Genomic DNA, 15,412 nt, shown 5'->3' with positions numbered 1-15,412 from the left:
GGTGAGGTGCCAGACACACGGTGAAGGCAGCATCTGGGCAGTCAGCAAAAGCAAGTCAGCACTTGCCTGCTTATCAGACCTCTGTGAAGAGGCAGATGGTGTTAGCCACCCCTTGCAGACAAGCAGCACCTGAAGAGTTGGAAGAGAATGCAGAAATCCTTAGTCCCAGTCAGGCTGTGCTGGTTTAATCCTGTACAGAAAGGAGCAAATATCTCAAGACTCTTGCCCCTTTGCTGCTGGGCTGATAGAGCACAGGGCCCACAGCATGGGTCACTGCTGCTGCACTTGGGAAATACATTCATTGTCTGAAGGGTTTGGAAAGCCTCTTTGTTCTGAGGACCAGGTCAAGCTGCCTTCTTCATCCCTCCATGAAGGTGTCACTTGGCAGTAATGTTACAACTAAAAACCTTAGGTTTTGAAATGTTGGTTCTTTACCTTGCCTTGGTCTTTCCCAGGCTGCTGGCTCAGAGCTGCTGGGAGAGGTCTGTCAGGATGGAACGTTCACAACCCCAAGCAGTGGTACAGGCTGAGGACAGAGTGGCTGAGAACAGCCAGGCAGAGAGGGACCTGTGGGAGCTGGTAGAGAGGAGCTGCAGATAAGGCAGCAGTGTGTCCAGGTGGGCAGCAGAGCCAATGGCATCCTGGGCTGGCTCAGGAGCAGTGTGGGCAGCAGGACAAGGGAGGTTCTTCTGCCCCTGTGCTCAGCACTGCTCAGGCCACCCCTTGAGTGCTGTGTCCAGTTCAGGGCTCCTCCATTGCAGAGAGATGTTGAGGTGCTGGAAGGTGTTGAGAGAAGGGCAGCAAGGCTGGGGAGGGTCCTGGAGCAGAGCCCTGTGAGGAGAGGCTGAGGGAGCTGGGGGTGTGCAGCCTGCAGCAGAGGAGGCTCAGGGCAGAGCTGATTGCTGCCTGCAGCTGCCTGAAGGGAGGCTGTAGCCAGGTGGGGTTGGGCTCTGCTGCCAGGCAAGCAGCAGCAGAAGAAGGAGACACAAATCTCCCAGAACTTGTGTGTTCCACTTCTCCTCCGTTAGATCTCCTTTCTCTCAGCCTGAAGAAGTAACTTCTTAGGGGCAGAAGGAGCCTCACAGTGTAGCCACCCGTGGCCATCCTGGCCACACTTTTTAAACAGACTTCACGCAGCCTTTTGCTCTGTGCTGGCTGCTCCGGATCTCAGAGTCGCAATCGTGAAGCTCTACCAGGATTCCTGTAACGGTCTCTTTCACTGTACCGTGCTATGGTGACCTGCTGCAGAACCCTTGAACCCAAAACCTTTGCTCTTACAAATGACATCACTCATTCTTCTCAAGCCCTCTCTTGGCCGCCCTGGCTGCGTGGAGGTGATGCCTGTTCCGTGTCCGAGAAGGCACTGCCCGCTCGGGCTCACCTTAAACCCTTCCATGTTCGGGATGGCCACTCCTGCCCCGCCGGCCTGAGCCGTTCCCTTCGCCGCTGAGTGCTGCGGGGCGGAGCGGGGCGGAGCGGCCGCTCCCCGCTGCCCGCGCCCGGCGAGGCGGAGCCAACACGGCGGCGGGGCCGGCGAGGTGTTCCTGCCTGGCGGCGGCGATGCGGCGCTGAGACCCGGCTGGCAGCGCTCCGTGCGGGGAGGGAGCGCCGATGGACTCCTCTCTCCGTCAGGTGGGCAGCTGCGGGGGTGGAGGGGGGCACGGTGGTGGAGGGGGGCACGGTGGTGGAGGGGCTGCCCGCCCGCCTGCTCGCCCCGGCTCGGGGCTGGGGGAGGCGGTGAGGGAGCCGGGCGGAGGCCGGGCGGCAGGGTTAGGTCCCGGCGTGAGACCAGCATCCGTGTGCCGTGCCTAGGCTCGGAGCTGCCGGGCGCTGCCCTGGGCCGGGTGTGCCGTGATGCCGCGTTCCCCGCGGGAGTCTCCGCGGCCCCGCTCCTCCTGCGCCTAGGCAGCGCCGGTTGCACTTTTCCCGGAGCGCTGGGATGCAGCGGGTTCGGCCCCTTGCGCTCCCCAGGCCCAGCCCCGCACCTTCCAGCGGCTGTGCGGGGCCGAACGGGTTCCGGGAGCCAGAGCCCGAGGGATGTGCGGCTCGAGCAGCTCGGGCGCAGGGCTCCTCGCAAGAGGAAGGAGCGGGTTTGTCGCATGATAGTCATGGCTGCCCAGAGGCGGCCGGGCTCGCACGCTGCTCTCATGCCCTGGAGCCGCTCGGGGGTCCGGAGCCGGCTCCTGCCTGCGTGTGCGTGCCACCGCTCGGCGCGCCGCACGTGGCAGCGGGCCAGAGCCCGCGGAGGAGCCGCGAAGCCTGCGGCGGGAGGCGGCGTGCGGCGGGAGGCAGCGCCCGCCCCGCTCCCCTGCCTCCTCCGTGGCTCTGCCCGGTCACCTTCACGCTGGCGGGTGGAACGGGCTTCTCCGGAGACAGGCTTGCACCCGTTGGACGCGGGCTCTGGTCCCACGCCTGCGCGCAGTGTCCTTTCCTCGGGAGTTCACAGCAGCCGTGCTGGGCATCGTGCAGCACGGGAGGAAGGCATGTGCCGGCGTAAGGCATGTCATCTAGTGCCCTGCGCTACGGACCCCCCAGCGTTCTCTCTGCCTTTTTCCTTGCCTGAGCAGCCACAGGTTTCCAGCACAGCCTGGTGCTGCCTTTGGTTGTGAGGGATCAGTAGGTGCAAGGCTGTGGGTTACAGGGGGTGCCTATGGCACTGGCAGTGGGCACAGCAGGCACTATAGGGTGACAGGGTCGTCCTGAATTCTGCAGCTGAGTTCTCAAAGCCTCCCCTGCCTAGCCAGGGACATCAGTCACCCAGTCCTCTCCAACCCCTGGTTGGCTTCCCATGCCTTAAACCCAGTGTTGCCATGTCCTGGGTGTGGTGCCATGTCCTGGGTCCTTGCCGTGTCCTGGGTGCAGTGGGAGGACAGCCTTTCCAGAGCGGTCTGGTGTCAGTGGGGCTGAAGAGCTTGGGCCTGTCCCCTCCCCAGTGAAGCACTTTCTTTATCAGAACAGATGTTTTCCCAGCTCTGGCTCTGGAGCGAGGAAGGATTGGCTGCCCTGGGGGCTGTGCGGCTGAGGCTGCCCTGCGGCATGTGCAGCGCATTGCCCAGGCTCCTTTCAGCCATTAACTGATTAACCTGCTGCTCCTGGAAGCCTGGGCCGCCTCTATCTAATCAGATGGAGGCCAGGGTTTCCCAAAGGGCCATTTCACCAGAGCCTTTGTGCCTGCCCCTCTTTCACAAGGAGCCTTCTGGCCTCTTACAACAGGAGTAGCCACCGAAGATCGGAAGGCAGCAGACTGGATGCCCACAGGTGCATGTCTCAGCAAGTAGCACCCAGCAGAGAACTGCCTGCTTTGTCCAGCTCCGCTGTCCAGGCACGATTCTGCCATTATCTGGAGAAATTGGGATTTCTAGGGCAGGGCTGTGGGGCAGTCTTGAAGCCAGAGACTCTCAAGGCATCTTAAATCTCTTGTAAATCATGGGTTTAAATCCCAGTGACGTGGAGTGGCCAAGGCTGAAGAGCCAGGGTGAGCATGCGTGAGAAGACATCAAACTGTGCTTTGCAGGAAAGGCAGTGGGGGTGGGAGAGAGGGAACTGGCTTCCCTGGAGCGGGAATGTTTGGCATTTGCTGCACCCCAGCCACTCTTCCTCCTTCTCTATGGGGGGTTCTTGGTGGGAGGGCAACGCCTGAGCAGAAGGGAGTTGCTCCACCTCTTTCTGCTGCAGCAGAAGCCAAGCTTGTCCCAGGAGATGTGTGTTGTCCCTTACAATGAATAGTTTAAACCTCAGCATGTTGTTTGCCTTGCCTTAGAAGGGTTCTGTGCAGTGTTTGCAGCATTGGGATGCCACACTCAGCAATGTGGTCAGTGTCTGGGGGGTGCCGTGGGTCTTCCCAGCTTCCCTGGTTCTTCCCTCCATATGCTGGAGACCAAAGGAGTTCCTACTCTTCGAAGACTATCTGTAAGTGACTTAGTGATAGGTTCAATCTCTTACTGTCCTGGCTTTGCCAAAGAGGGAATAGTTTTGGCTGCTTGTGCCAGCTTGACACTGCTGAAGGGCTTTCCATGTACCGTGGCCTCAGGAACTGTGAGCTGGTGGGGTGTGAGCCCTCATCCTGCAGCAGCCCAAGTGGGCCAGGTTAGAAAACTTTTGTCTTCAGATCCCAAGTGGTATAGCACAAAGATGTATGCCTCTGTCATCTCAGGCCTCGTTTGCAGTATGGCTCAAAGATGTGCCAGCTATGAGCTGAGGAGCCAAGGTGGTGTGTGTGTGCTCCACTCTCCTTGGCTACTGCAGCTAGTCCTGTGCCCAGACATGGAGCATCCTGTGGATGCCAGGGCTGTGGCAGAGTGAAGGATGATGGTTTCCCTTCATGTCTAGAGTGTGGGCAGGATGTGGGGTGACACAGAGGATGTGACTCGCTCTCCAGTTCTCCTGAGCACGGGAATGTTGTGCCCGGGGTCAAAGTAGAGACTTCTCCTGTCGCGTCCCACTCTGCTCTTCGGTTGGAGTGACCACCCAGTGACCATGGGGTCAGCCTGCACTGAGCAGCATCATCCAGTGGAGTCACAGATGCCATTCTCCCTCTGCTCATGTGTCAATGGCCTAGAAACACCTGCACTGTAAGGACTAAACAGTCTTCCTCATTGCCCTTGTGGTGAAATGCAACACTTTGCATCTGTGTCGTAAAATAAATCCTTGAGCTTCCTGACATAGGAGGAGAAAGGGAGGGAGGGTTCTGTGCTCATGCCATAGAATCATAGAATCAGGCAGGGTTGGAAGGGACCACAAGGAGCAGCCAGTTCCAGCCCCCCTGCCATGTCCAGGGACACCCTACCCTAGAGCAGGCTGCACACAGCCTCAGCCAGCCTGGCCTTAAACACCTCCAGCCATGGGGCCTCAACCACCTCCCTGGGCAACCCATTCCAGCCTCTCACCACTCTCCTGCTCAACAACTTCCTCCTCACAGCCACTCTGACTCTCCCCACCTCCAGCTTTGCTCCATTCCCCCCACTCCTGGCACTCCCTGACAGCCTCAAAAGTCCCTCCCCAGCTTTTTTGTAGCTTCCTTCAGATGCTGGAAGGCCACAAGAAGGTCCCCTGGGAGCCTCCTCTGCTCCAGCCTGCACAGCCCCAACTCTTTCAGTCTGTGCTCACAGCAGAGCTGCTGCAGTCCTCTGAGCATCCTCTTGGCCCTGATCTGGACACTCTCCAGCATGTCCATGTCCTGCATGGCTGTGGTGGTCTGAGTTGTCCTCTCTACACCAGTCTTGGTCTTCACTTGCTTGTCCCTCATCATACCCTGGCTACAGCCTGCCTGTTTGTTGTGGCCCAGGACATCTGTCTTGGAGGTGAGGAGGGAAGCCACTTCTCCCAGGGACACATGGTCCCATGGGGGAGTCCCAGAGCCAAGTCCATGGAGGAGTGCAAGGACTGCTTGAGCTGCCACCATGCATGCATCTGCGCTGCTTTCGTATCCCAAAACTGGAGAGCAAGCAGCTCTTCAGTTCTCTTTTGCAGCACTGCCCTGGCTGCTGAGCAGCTGTGCTGACTGCCTGATGTAACTAGCAAGTGTTTGAATGCTTCACCAAGCCATCAGTCAGTCTGCACAACCCAGCCCCTTGTCAACCATGGGATCCTTGGATGTGCACATCGTCCTCCACGTATCTGATGGTTCCTCACCCCTAGTGTGTACTCATTGTGTGTAAACGTTTCCTCCCTACACGGGTAGGGAGAAAAGCTGAAGGGACTTGTCTGCAAATGCAGTTCTGTAGTGTGTAGCCTATCTCATTCTTGGGTGCAACAGGTACAGGACTGGTCTGATTTTTGGTTGCACATGCAATTCTCAGCAGCTTGGAGCTCGTGGCTGAAGTTGCTTTGCTCTATCAATGAGAGATTGGTGCTTCAGGAAGTCTGACTGGTGCTGGGAGAGGAGGGCCTGTGCATAGCATCCTGAAATGGATTGCTCAACAGCTTGGTTTGCCCTCCACGTGCTCCCTGCAGTTGGGAGAAGGTGGAGGTCCTGTGAGAGAGGAGCATGTCTGGGGAATCCTTCCAGAAACTGCTGTCTGAGGGGAGGGAGATGGTTCAGCTGCCTTGGATGACTCTGACCGTGAGTGATGTGCTGTCTTTCCAGATAACAGTGAGCTGAGTGCTCTTGTGTTAACAGCCCTTGGCTTAGGAAAACTCCCATCTTGGAGAGAAACAGTAGATAGAGTGTCCTTGTCTTCAGCCGTGGGGCTGCTCCTTGGAGCAGTATTCCTATCAAGCCTCTCTCCTCCCCTCTGTGTGCTTTGGTGACGCTCCCTGATGACCTCCTCATAGTTCCCCAAGAATCCTGTGACCTCTTAGAAAAAAGGATGTGGAGAGACTGGGAAATGAAGAAGAAATGCTGACTACTCCATCCGTGCTGTGTGTCTAATGCTTGCTGAGGCAGTGCCGAGCCAGGCGAGCCCTCTCCCTTTGAGCAGTCAGCGCCGCTCAGTTACGGAGCTGTACTGCTGCTCCCGGAGGCGTGCGTGGGGCTGGGGTAGCACAGATGTTCCCCACACAGAATCCTCCATCCCAGCTGCAGCTCCCCAAAATTGTTTACAGTGGTAAAAAAGGCAGATGCAGGGGGAAAGGACCCAGCTGCCCTGTTCTGCAGCAGCAACGGCAGGGAGGAAAGCTCTCTTGCCAAAGGTGACATGGAGAAGTGTCTGGTGGAAGAGCAGGAGTCCTGTTAGCTCCCTCCTTAGGGCATTCATCTGGAGCCAGGCTGTGTGAGCTCTGACCTTGTCAGATCCTATCAGCAGTGCCAGGGTGGGCTGGTGCAGCACTGCATGGGAGCCCCTGTCTGAAGGGAGCCCCTGTCTGAAGGGAGCTGGGCTCCCCAGACTGCAGCTGCCCCCCAAGGCTACCTCCCTGCTTCACCTCTTGCATCACTTGTTTTTAACTAATCATCACCAGTGTTTCACAACTTCTTATTTCCCACTTTGCTCTAAGGAGAAGGTGCAAGCTATTTAAATGTGATCATTCAGACTGAAACTTCTGCCAGCCTGGGTTTCCTGGGTATCCTCTGGTTACCCCAGGCTCTGCAGTTCTGGCTCTGCACTTCCCTCTGGGCTTACACACAGCTCAGCAGTGCTGTAGAGATGGCTCCCAGGAAAAGCACCTATGGAGGACCCAAGTGGTGTGCATTGCTTGGCACCTGACTGGGGTACATTTGACTCATGGAATCATAGAATCAAGCAGGTTGGAAGAGACCTCCAAGATCATCCAGTCCAACCTAGCACCCAGCCCTGGCCAATCAACCAGACCATGGCACTAAGTGCCTCATCCAGGCTTTGCTTCAACACCTCCAGGGATGGCAACTCCACCACCTCCCAGGGCAGCTCATTCCAAAATGCAATCATTACTATAGCAACTGAACCTGTGGTAGGGCCTCTCATAGGTAACATTAATCAGATGCAATCACTGGCCACAAGAACTCCAAGCAGTGCTACATGATGGGCACGGAGTGGCTGAGAGCAGCCAGGAAGAAAGGGGCCTGGAGATACTGGTAGAGAGGAGCTGAAGCTGAGGCAGCAGTGCCCAGGTGAGCAGCAGAGCCAATGGCATCCTGGGCTGGCTCAGGAGCAGTGTGGGCAGCAGGACAAGGGAGGTTCTTCTGCCCCTGTGCTCAGCACTGCTCAGGCCACCCCTTGAGTGCTGTGTCCAGTTCTGGGCTCCTCCATTGCAGAGAGATGTTGAGGTGCTGGAAGGTGTTTGGAGAAGGGCAGCAAGGCTGGGGAGGGGCCTGGAGCAGAGCCCTGTGAGGAGAGGCTGAGGGAGCTGGGGGTGTGCAGCCTGTAGAAGAGGAGGCTCAGGGCAGAGCTCATTGCTGTCTGCAGCTACCTGAAGGGAGGCTGTAGGCAGGTGGGGTTGGTCTTTTCTGCCAGGCAACCAGCACCAGAACAAGGGGACACAGTCTCAAGCTGTGCCAGGGGAGGTCTGGTCTGGATGTTGTTAGGAAGTTGTTGTCAGAGAGAGTGATTGGCATTGGAATGGGCTGCCCAGGGAGGTGGTGGAGTCGCTGTGCCTGGAGGTGTTGAAGCCAAGCCTGGCTGGGGCACTTAGTGCCATGGTCTGGTTGCTTGGGCAGGGCTGGGTGCTAGGTTGGGCTGGATGAGCTTGGAGCTCTCTTCCAACCTGGCTGATTCTATGATTACTGTAGCAACTGAACCATTGGCAGGGCCTCTCATAGGTAACATTAATCAACTTATTTGATGAGAAGGGGGGACCAGAGCTGTGTGTTAGTCTTGTTTATCCCTGCTACCTGTGTCTTGAGCCAATGGTGAATATTTGGCTGAATCACACTTCCTGGAAAAGCTTGGTTTTTTTTGGAGAATCCTCTGCTTTTTGCAGTTTCTTCAAGTGGTTACACAACCTTGTTTTAAAATAAATCCTGCTTCCCTTCTGAAGTGTCTGGCATCTCCATCCGTGCCGAGGTGCTGCTTTTCTTCTCCTTCAGGTTAGTTGTTTCACCCCAAATAACCAGCTGCAGGAATGTGTTCTCCGGCACCAGGTTGCCTCTGGGTTGCTGGGAAAGATGGAATCATAGAATCAGTCAGAGTTGGAAAGCACCACAAGGGTCACAGAATCAGTCAGGGTTGGAAGGGACCAAAAGGATCACAGCATCAGTCAGGGTTGGAAGGGACCACAAGGGTCACAGAATCAGTTAGGGTTGGAAGGGACCACAAGGGTCACGGCATCAGTCAGGGTTGGGAGGGACCACAAGGGTCACAGCATCAGTCAGGGTTGGAAGGGACCAAAAGGATCACAGCATCAGTCAGGGTTGGAAGGGACCACAAGGGTCACAGAATCAGTCAGGGTTGGGAGGGACCACAAGGGTCACGGCATCAGTCAGGGTTGGGAGGGACCACAAGGATCACAGCATCAGTCAGGGTTGGGAGGGACCATAAGGGTCATAGAATCAGTCAGGGTTGGGAGGGACCACAAGGATCACAGCATCAGTCAGGGTTGGGAGGGACCACAAGGGTCACAGAATCAGTCAGGGTTGGGAGGGACCACAAGGGTCACAGCATCAGTCAGGGTTGGAAGGGACCAAAAGGATCATAGCATCAGTCAGGGTTGGGAGGGACCACAAGGGTCACAGAATCAGTCAGGGTTGGAAGGGACCAAAAGGGTCACAGCATCAGTCAGGGTTGGAAGGGACCACAAGGGTCACAGCATCAGTCAGGGTTGGGAGGGACCATAAGGGTCATAGAATCAGTCAGGGTTGGAAGGGACCACAAGGAGCAGCCAGTTCCAACCCCCCTGCCATGGCCAGGGACACCCTACCCTAGAGCAGGCTGCACACAGCTTCAGCCAGCCTGGCCTTAAACACCTACAGGAAAGGAGCCTCAACCACCTCCCTGGGCAACCCATTCCAGCCTCTCACCACTCTGAGGGTGAGGATGAGACCGCAGGTAGCAGAGCAGTGGTTTCAGTAGTGCTGGTAGCTGAGTCCTGACAGCAGGGGTTAGTTGATTGGGAATGGAGGCACTGAGGAGAGGTCTGAAGCCCATGCTGGGCCACATGCTGCTGTGATCCCACTGCTATCAGTGTCTGGGGGAGATAGGGCAGCTTAGCCCTGCCAAATCTACATCATTACATTAACATTTCACAAATGCTTCTGCATTACAAAGGACCTCAAGAGAGATGTTGAGATACTGGAGGGTGTCCAGAGAAGGGCAGCAAGGCTGGGGAGGGGCCTGGAGCACAGCCCTGTGAGGAGAGGCTGAGGGAGCTGGGGGTGTGCAGCCTGCAGCAGAGGAGGCTCAGGGCAGAGCTCATTGCTGTCTGCAGCTCCCTGAAGGGAGGCTGTAGCCAGGTGGGGTTGGGCTCTTCTGCCAGGCAACCAGAAACAGAACAAGGGGACACAGCCTCAAGTTGTGTCAGGGCAGGTCTAGGCTGGATGTTGTTAGGAAGTTGTTGTCAGAGAGAGTGATTGGCATTGGAATGGGCTGCCCAGGGAGGTGGTGGAGTTGCTGTGCCTGGAGATGTTGAAGCCAAGCCTGGCTGAGGCACTTAGTGCCATGGTCTGGTTGGTTGGGCAGGGCTGGGTGCTAGGTTGGACTGGCTGAGCTTGGAGGTCTGTTCCAACCTGCTTGATTCTCTGATCTGTCTGAATAGCAAAGATGATTTGGGTTTGGTGGTTGGGTTTTTTTAATCAGCTTTCTCTGGAAAGCTTCCTCCTCACACCTCAAAGCACAAGGAGTAAACTTCCTTCCTTCTGTTTACATGTCCCAGACATGCATGAGCTCTCGTTGCAACCAAATGTCTTGGGAGTTTCTGTTCAGAAATTCTCAGTCCTCCTTGGGTCTGTGACTCTCCAGAAGACATTCCTCTGTTTGAAGTGCTTCTTGCATTCCTTTTCCCCCGAAGCTGACCCTTCTCTTTGGCTGTATTTTAATCTTGTTTGCTTCAAACAAGCAGGCTTGTGGAATTCACACTGCTCTGATGGTCTTATACTTCTGGCTGCTCACTGATCTACCAGATGTTGGTGTCTGCTTAGAACTGTCAGCAATGCTTTTGACTTCAGATCCTTGATGAGAATACAAACTAGGACTGACCCTGTCTGCAGAGCTTTGTTACTAACTCCCTCAGTTATACCCTTAATTAGTCATTGGCCCAGGGAGGTGGTGGAGTTGCTGTTCCTGGAGGTGTTCAAGCAAAGCCTGGATGGGGCACTTAGCGCCATGGTCTGGTTGATTGGGCAGGGCTGGGTGCTTGGTTGGACTGGATGAGTTTGGAGGTCTCTTCTATTGAGGTTTGATTCTATAATTCTAGGGAGAAGAGCCCAACCCCACCTGGCTACAGCCTCCCTGCAGGCAGCTGCAGGCAGCAATGAGCTCTGCCCTGAGCCTCCTCTGCTGCAGGCTGCACACCCCCAGCTCCCTCAGCCTCTCCTCACAGGGCTGTGCTCCAGGACCCTCCCCAGCCTTGCTGCCCTTCTCTGGACACCTTCCAGCACCTCAACATCTCTCTTGAATTGAGGAGCCCAGAACTGGACACAGACTCAAGGTGTGGCCTGAGCAGTGCTGAGCACAGGGGCAGAAGAACCTCCCTTGTCCTGCTGCCCACACTGCTCCTGAGCCAGCCCAGGCTGCCATTGGCTCTGCTGCCCACCTGGGCACTGCTGCCTCATCTTCAGCTCCTCTCTGCCAGCACTCCCAAGTCCCTCACTGCCTGCCTGCTCTCAGCCACTCTGTGCCCAGCCTGCAGTGCTGCTTGGGGTTGTTGTGGCCAAAGTGGAGAACCCTGCACCCCTTGTCCCATCTCATCCCCTAAGCACTTGCTCTGTCGTTTCAGATTGGCCCCCCCTGTGTCTCAGGTGAGAGGCATTGTGTGTGGTGTTTGCAGGAGGAGCTCTGAGGATGGTCAGACAGCAGGGAATCATGTCACCTGGAGAGCTGAGAATCTCTTGAGAGTGCTCTGTTAGTGCAATGACAAATAGGAGGAGACGTGGCAAAGGAGCAGAGAATAATGGATGAGACAGGGAAGGTGAATTGCATTCCTCTGTTCTTCCACCTCTGACTGTGAGGGAAAAGGAGATTTTCTGCTTCATAGTGGTTGATTAAAAGGTGTAGGTTTCCATATAATGCCTGAGTAGATGGTAGAAGTCCACGGGGCAGAGAATCATTGAAGTAAGGTGTTGGACATAAAGGCAAAAAGGGCATTGGCCATACTCCCATATTGCACATAGTAACCACTGCAACACAAACACTGTTTCAGGGCTGTCACCTGAGGTCTTTTGCAAAATGCTCTGCCTAGTGACTGTTTGGAGGCAGGATGTTGGAGATGGTGACTCTGTCATAGACTGCTTCATCAAATCTTTGTGGATTCTCCATCAGCCTCACTTCAGTCTTAAAGTGGCCTAATTTGATAGAGGGAGGGAGTTGCAAGGAAGCTGCTTCACTATATATTTGGTTGCAGGAGGGAAGAGTAGGTACAAAATGATGTCCAAGTGGAGGGCAGGAGTAGTTCTTGGGCTGCCCAGGGAGGTGGTGGAGTTGCTGTCCCTGGAAGTGTTCAAGAAGAGCCTGGATGAGGCACTCAGTGCCATGGTCTGGTTGATTGGCCAGGGCTGGGTGCTAGGTTGGGCTGGATGAGCTTGGAGCTCTCTTCCAACCTGCTTGATTCTCTGATTCTATTTCTTCTGGTCTCTGTTATCAAGAGGTCTGGTTGTTCTTGTTGCTGTCTCCTTGACAGTCACCAGATGTTAGGAGGAAGTTGTTGGCAGAGAGAGTGATTGGCATTGGAATGGGCTGCCCAGGGAGGTGGTGGAGTCACTGTGCCTGGAGGTGTTGAAGCCAAGCCTGGCTGAGGCACTTAGTGCCATGGTCTGGTTGCTTGGGCAGGGATGGGTGCTAGGTTGGGCTGGATGATATTGGAGGTCTCTTCCAGCCTGGTTGGTTGATTCACTTGCTCAGTGTGGAGGTGCTAACTGGGCAGTGGAACTTTTGCTGCAGCCTTCTTGGGCTTTTGCACTTGCCACATTGCTTCTTTCTTCTAGGGCTACAGAGAAGGTGTAGGAAAGCCACCACTGCTTTGATGTGTCAGAGCTGTCCAGAGAGAGGCAATCCAAATCTGTGGGTCTCCATGTGAGTCATGTGCCCTGGAGAAGGACTTGTTTCAGTTCAGATTTTATGTGGGGAAAAACCTCATAGAGAAGGCATGGAAGTGGTTCTGGCTTTTTGGAAGTGGGGTTCAGTATGTATTTCTGAGGCTGGTGAGGAGTTCTCAGGTGGGATTGCAACTGTGGGATTGTTGCTTGACCTGAAGAAGACAGTGACTGCACTGCCCATAGAATAGAATCATAGAATCAACCAGGTTGGAAGAGACCTCCAACATCATCCAGTCCAACCTGGCACCCAGCCCTAACCAGTCAACCAGACCATGGCACTAAGTGCCTCATCCAGGCTTTGCTTGAAGACCCCCAGGGACGGTGCCTCCACCACCTCCCTGGGCAGCCCATTCCAATGGGAAATCACTCTCTCTGTGAAGAACTTCTTCCTAATATCCATAGTGGAATGGCAGGGGACAGCTCTTAAGCTGAGCCTGGAGAGGACTTGGAATGAAGTCTGGAAGGATGCACATCTGCCCTCTCCCTCTGCACCCTGTACTTGTGGCAAAGGGCAGCCTTGAAGCAGAGAAGTTGGAGGTTCACTCTCTCCACTCCCATGGTGAAGGGCTGTGGCTGCTACTGAGTAGCTGCTCCGTTTTGAAGATCCAGGACCAGGCATTTCCTGGGGATCCCTGAAGCTGGGAGATGTGCAGGAGAGTGGAGAGGAGAGAAGCTGTGCAGCAGCCAAGCAGAGGGAGGAGGAAGAAACAGAACAGATGGAAGGGGGAGGCAGAAGAGAGGTGGGAAGCAGTGCACATACATCAGTGACCAGAAGTGACAAACTGCTCTTAGATGATTTCAAATGCAGAAACCTTTTCCTGCTACTGCTCTTCCGCAGAGCTGCTGGCAGGCTGAAGGCTTTGCTCCTTAATTAGTAAGGAATGGGGCTGCTAATTGACAGGACTAATCTGAGTCATGGACTCGGCCTGGGCTGCAGCTCCAGAGCAGCAGGACCCACAGTTGCAGGTTTGTGCTCAGCGTCATGAGCTGTGATGATTTGCAGGGTCTTGTTTAGGCTCAGTGGGCTGCTGTGTGGGCACCTCCCCAGGTGAGATCCAGTCCCTTTTTGCTCTGCAGTGTGTCATCCTTGTGTCTTAGAAGAAGCAGACTTCTGCTGCTGCCCTGGCAGCTTCCTCCCAGCTGGCCCACGTTGACTACTTTCAGCTCAGCTGTTCTTGCTTGCCTCTCTCTTACCTGTGGCCTCCCAGGCTGTCCCCTCCCTTCCAGCAGATGTGGCACATTTGCTGATCAGATACAACCCAGACACTGCCTGCATGACTTCATTGCAGCCTGACATCAGAAAAAGAGCAACCTTGCATTCCTTCCCATATGGGCTTAGTGTGTCAGAGGCTCCCCTTCCCCACCAGTCTTGCATCCATTAGCTAAGTCTCTTCCTATCTAATCCCATCACTTATTCATGAGCATCCAGATCAATCTGTTGAGAAGTGCATTTATTGAAACCTGATAGTGGCTTCGGGTTCCAGTGACCTTTCCAGCCCAGTCTCTGCTGCGTGGTCTACAACCACAAAGCCCCTTGAGGCTGAGGAGAGAGCTGGCTTAGCACAATGCTGCTTCCAAGCCCAGTATCACATGGATCCCTCGCCAGGAAAAGCACAAGGGCTGAGTGCCTGAAACCTGCTGAACACTCAGTGTGCCAGGAGGACAGAGGTATGTAGATATACAGTACTTAGAGCTGAAAAGCTTGCAGTACCCACAGAACATTTTTGTCTTGGGCTCACAGTGCAGGGCTGTACAGTTCTGAGGCATCCCTGCCTCTTGCAGAATGGCTGCAGTGGGGATCAGGGATAGTTAACCCAAACCCAGGCACTGCAAGAGCCTCCTGTAGTGTGGTGTTTACAGGGAGGTCTGCAGCCCCAGAGCAGTGCTCCTTCACAAAGAAATCGTGGCAAAAACGTTGCACCATGGAAGCAGGGGACAACTGTGTGTCTATTTCAGAGAGTCATAGCATCAGCCAGGTTGGAAGAGACCTCCAAGCTCAGCCAGCCCAACCTAGCACCCAGCTCTGGCCAATCAACCAGACCATGGCACTAAGTGCCCCAGCCAGGCTTGGCTTCAACACCTCCAGGGATGGCAACTCCACCACCTCCCTGGGCAGCCCATTCCAATGCCAATCACTCTCTCTGCCAGCAACTTCCTCCTAACATCCAGCCTAGACCTCCCCTGGCACAGCTTCAGACTCTGTCCCCTTGTTCTGTTGCTGCTTGCCTGGCAGAAGAGCCCAACCCCACCTGGCTACAGCCTCCCTTCAGGGAGCTGCAGACAGCAATGAGCTCTGCCCTGAGCCTCCTCTGCTGCAGGCTGCACACCCCCAGCTCCCTCAGCCTCTCCTCACAGGGCTCTGCTCCAGGCCCCTCCCCAGCCTTGCTGCCCTTCTCTGGACACCTTCCAGCACCTCAACATCTCTCTGCAATGGAGGAGACCAGAACTGGACACAGCAGTCAAGGGGTGGCCTGAGCAGTGCTGAGCACAGGGGCAGAAGAACCTCCCTTGTCCTGCTGCCCACACTGCTCCTGAGCCAGCCCAGGATGCCATTGGCTCTGCTGCCCACCTGGGCACTGCTGCCTCCTCTTCAGCTCCTCTCTACCAGCACCCCCAGCTCCCTCTCTGCCTGGCTGCTCTCAGCCACTCTGTGCCCAGCCTGCAGTGCTGCTTGGGGTTGTTGTGGCCAAAGTGCAGAACCCTGCACTTGGCCTTGTTCAGTCTCACCCCATTGGCCTCTGCCCACCCATCCAGCCTGGCCAGGTCCCTCTGCAAGGCTCTCCTCCCCTCCAGCAGCTCCACACTGCTCCTAGC

General features: G+C 55.6%; 1 protein-coding gene across 1 annotated transcript in view; it reads left to right on the top strand.

Annotated features, from left to right (window-relative positions):
* The first annotated feature begins 1,520 nt into the window (after positions 1-1,520).
* Positions 1,521-15,412, top strand: part of LOC135186543 (unconventional myosin-X-like) — a 111,998-nt gene continuing 98,106 nt past the window's right edge. Inside the window, exon 1 of the mRNA XM_064164333.1 lies at positions 1,521-1,632. Within this exon, the coding sequence (XP_064020403.1) occupies positions 1,612-1,632 (21 nt within the window). The 5' untranslated portion in view covers positions 1,521-1,611. The remainder of the gene's footprint in view (positions 1,633-15,412) is intronic.

Source organism: Pogoniulus pusillus, chromosome 2 (assembly GCF_015220805.1).
Source record: "Pogoniulus pusillus isolate bPogPus1 chromosome 2, bPogPus1.pri, whole genome shotgun sequence".
NCBI lineage: Eukaryota > Metazoa > Chordata > Aves > Piciformes > Lybiidae > Pogoniulus > Pogoniulus pusillus.
Note: the sequence above shows the minus strand (reverse complement) of the source record. Positions and strands in the feature narration are given on the sequence as shown.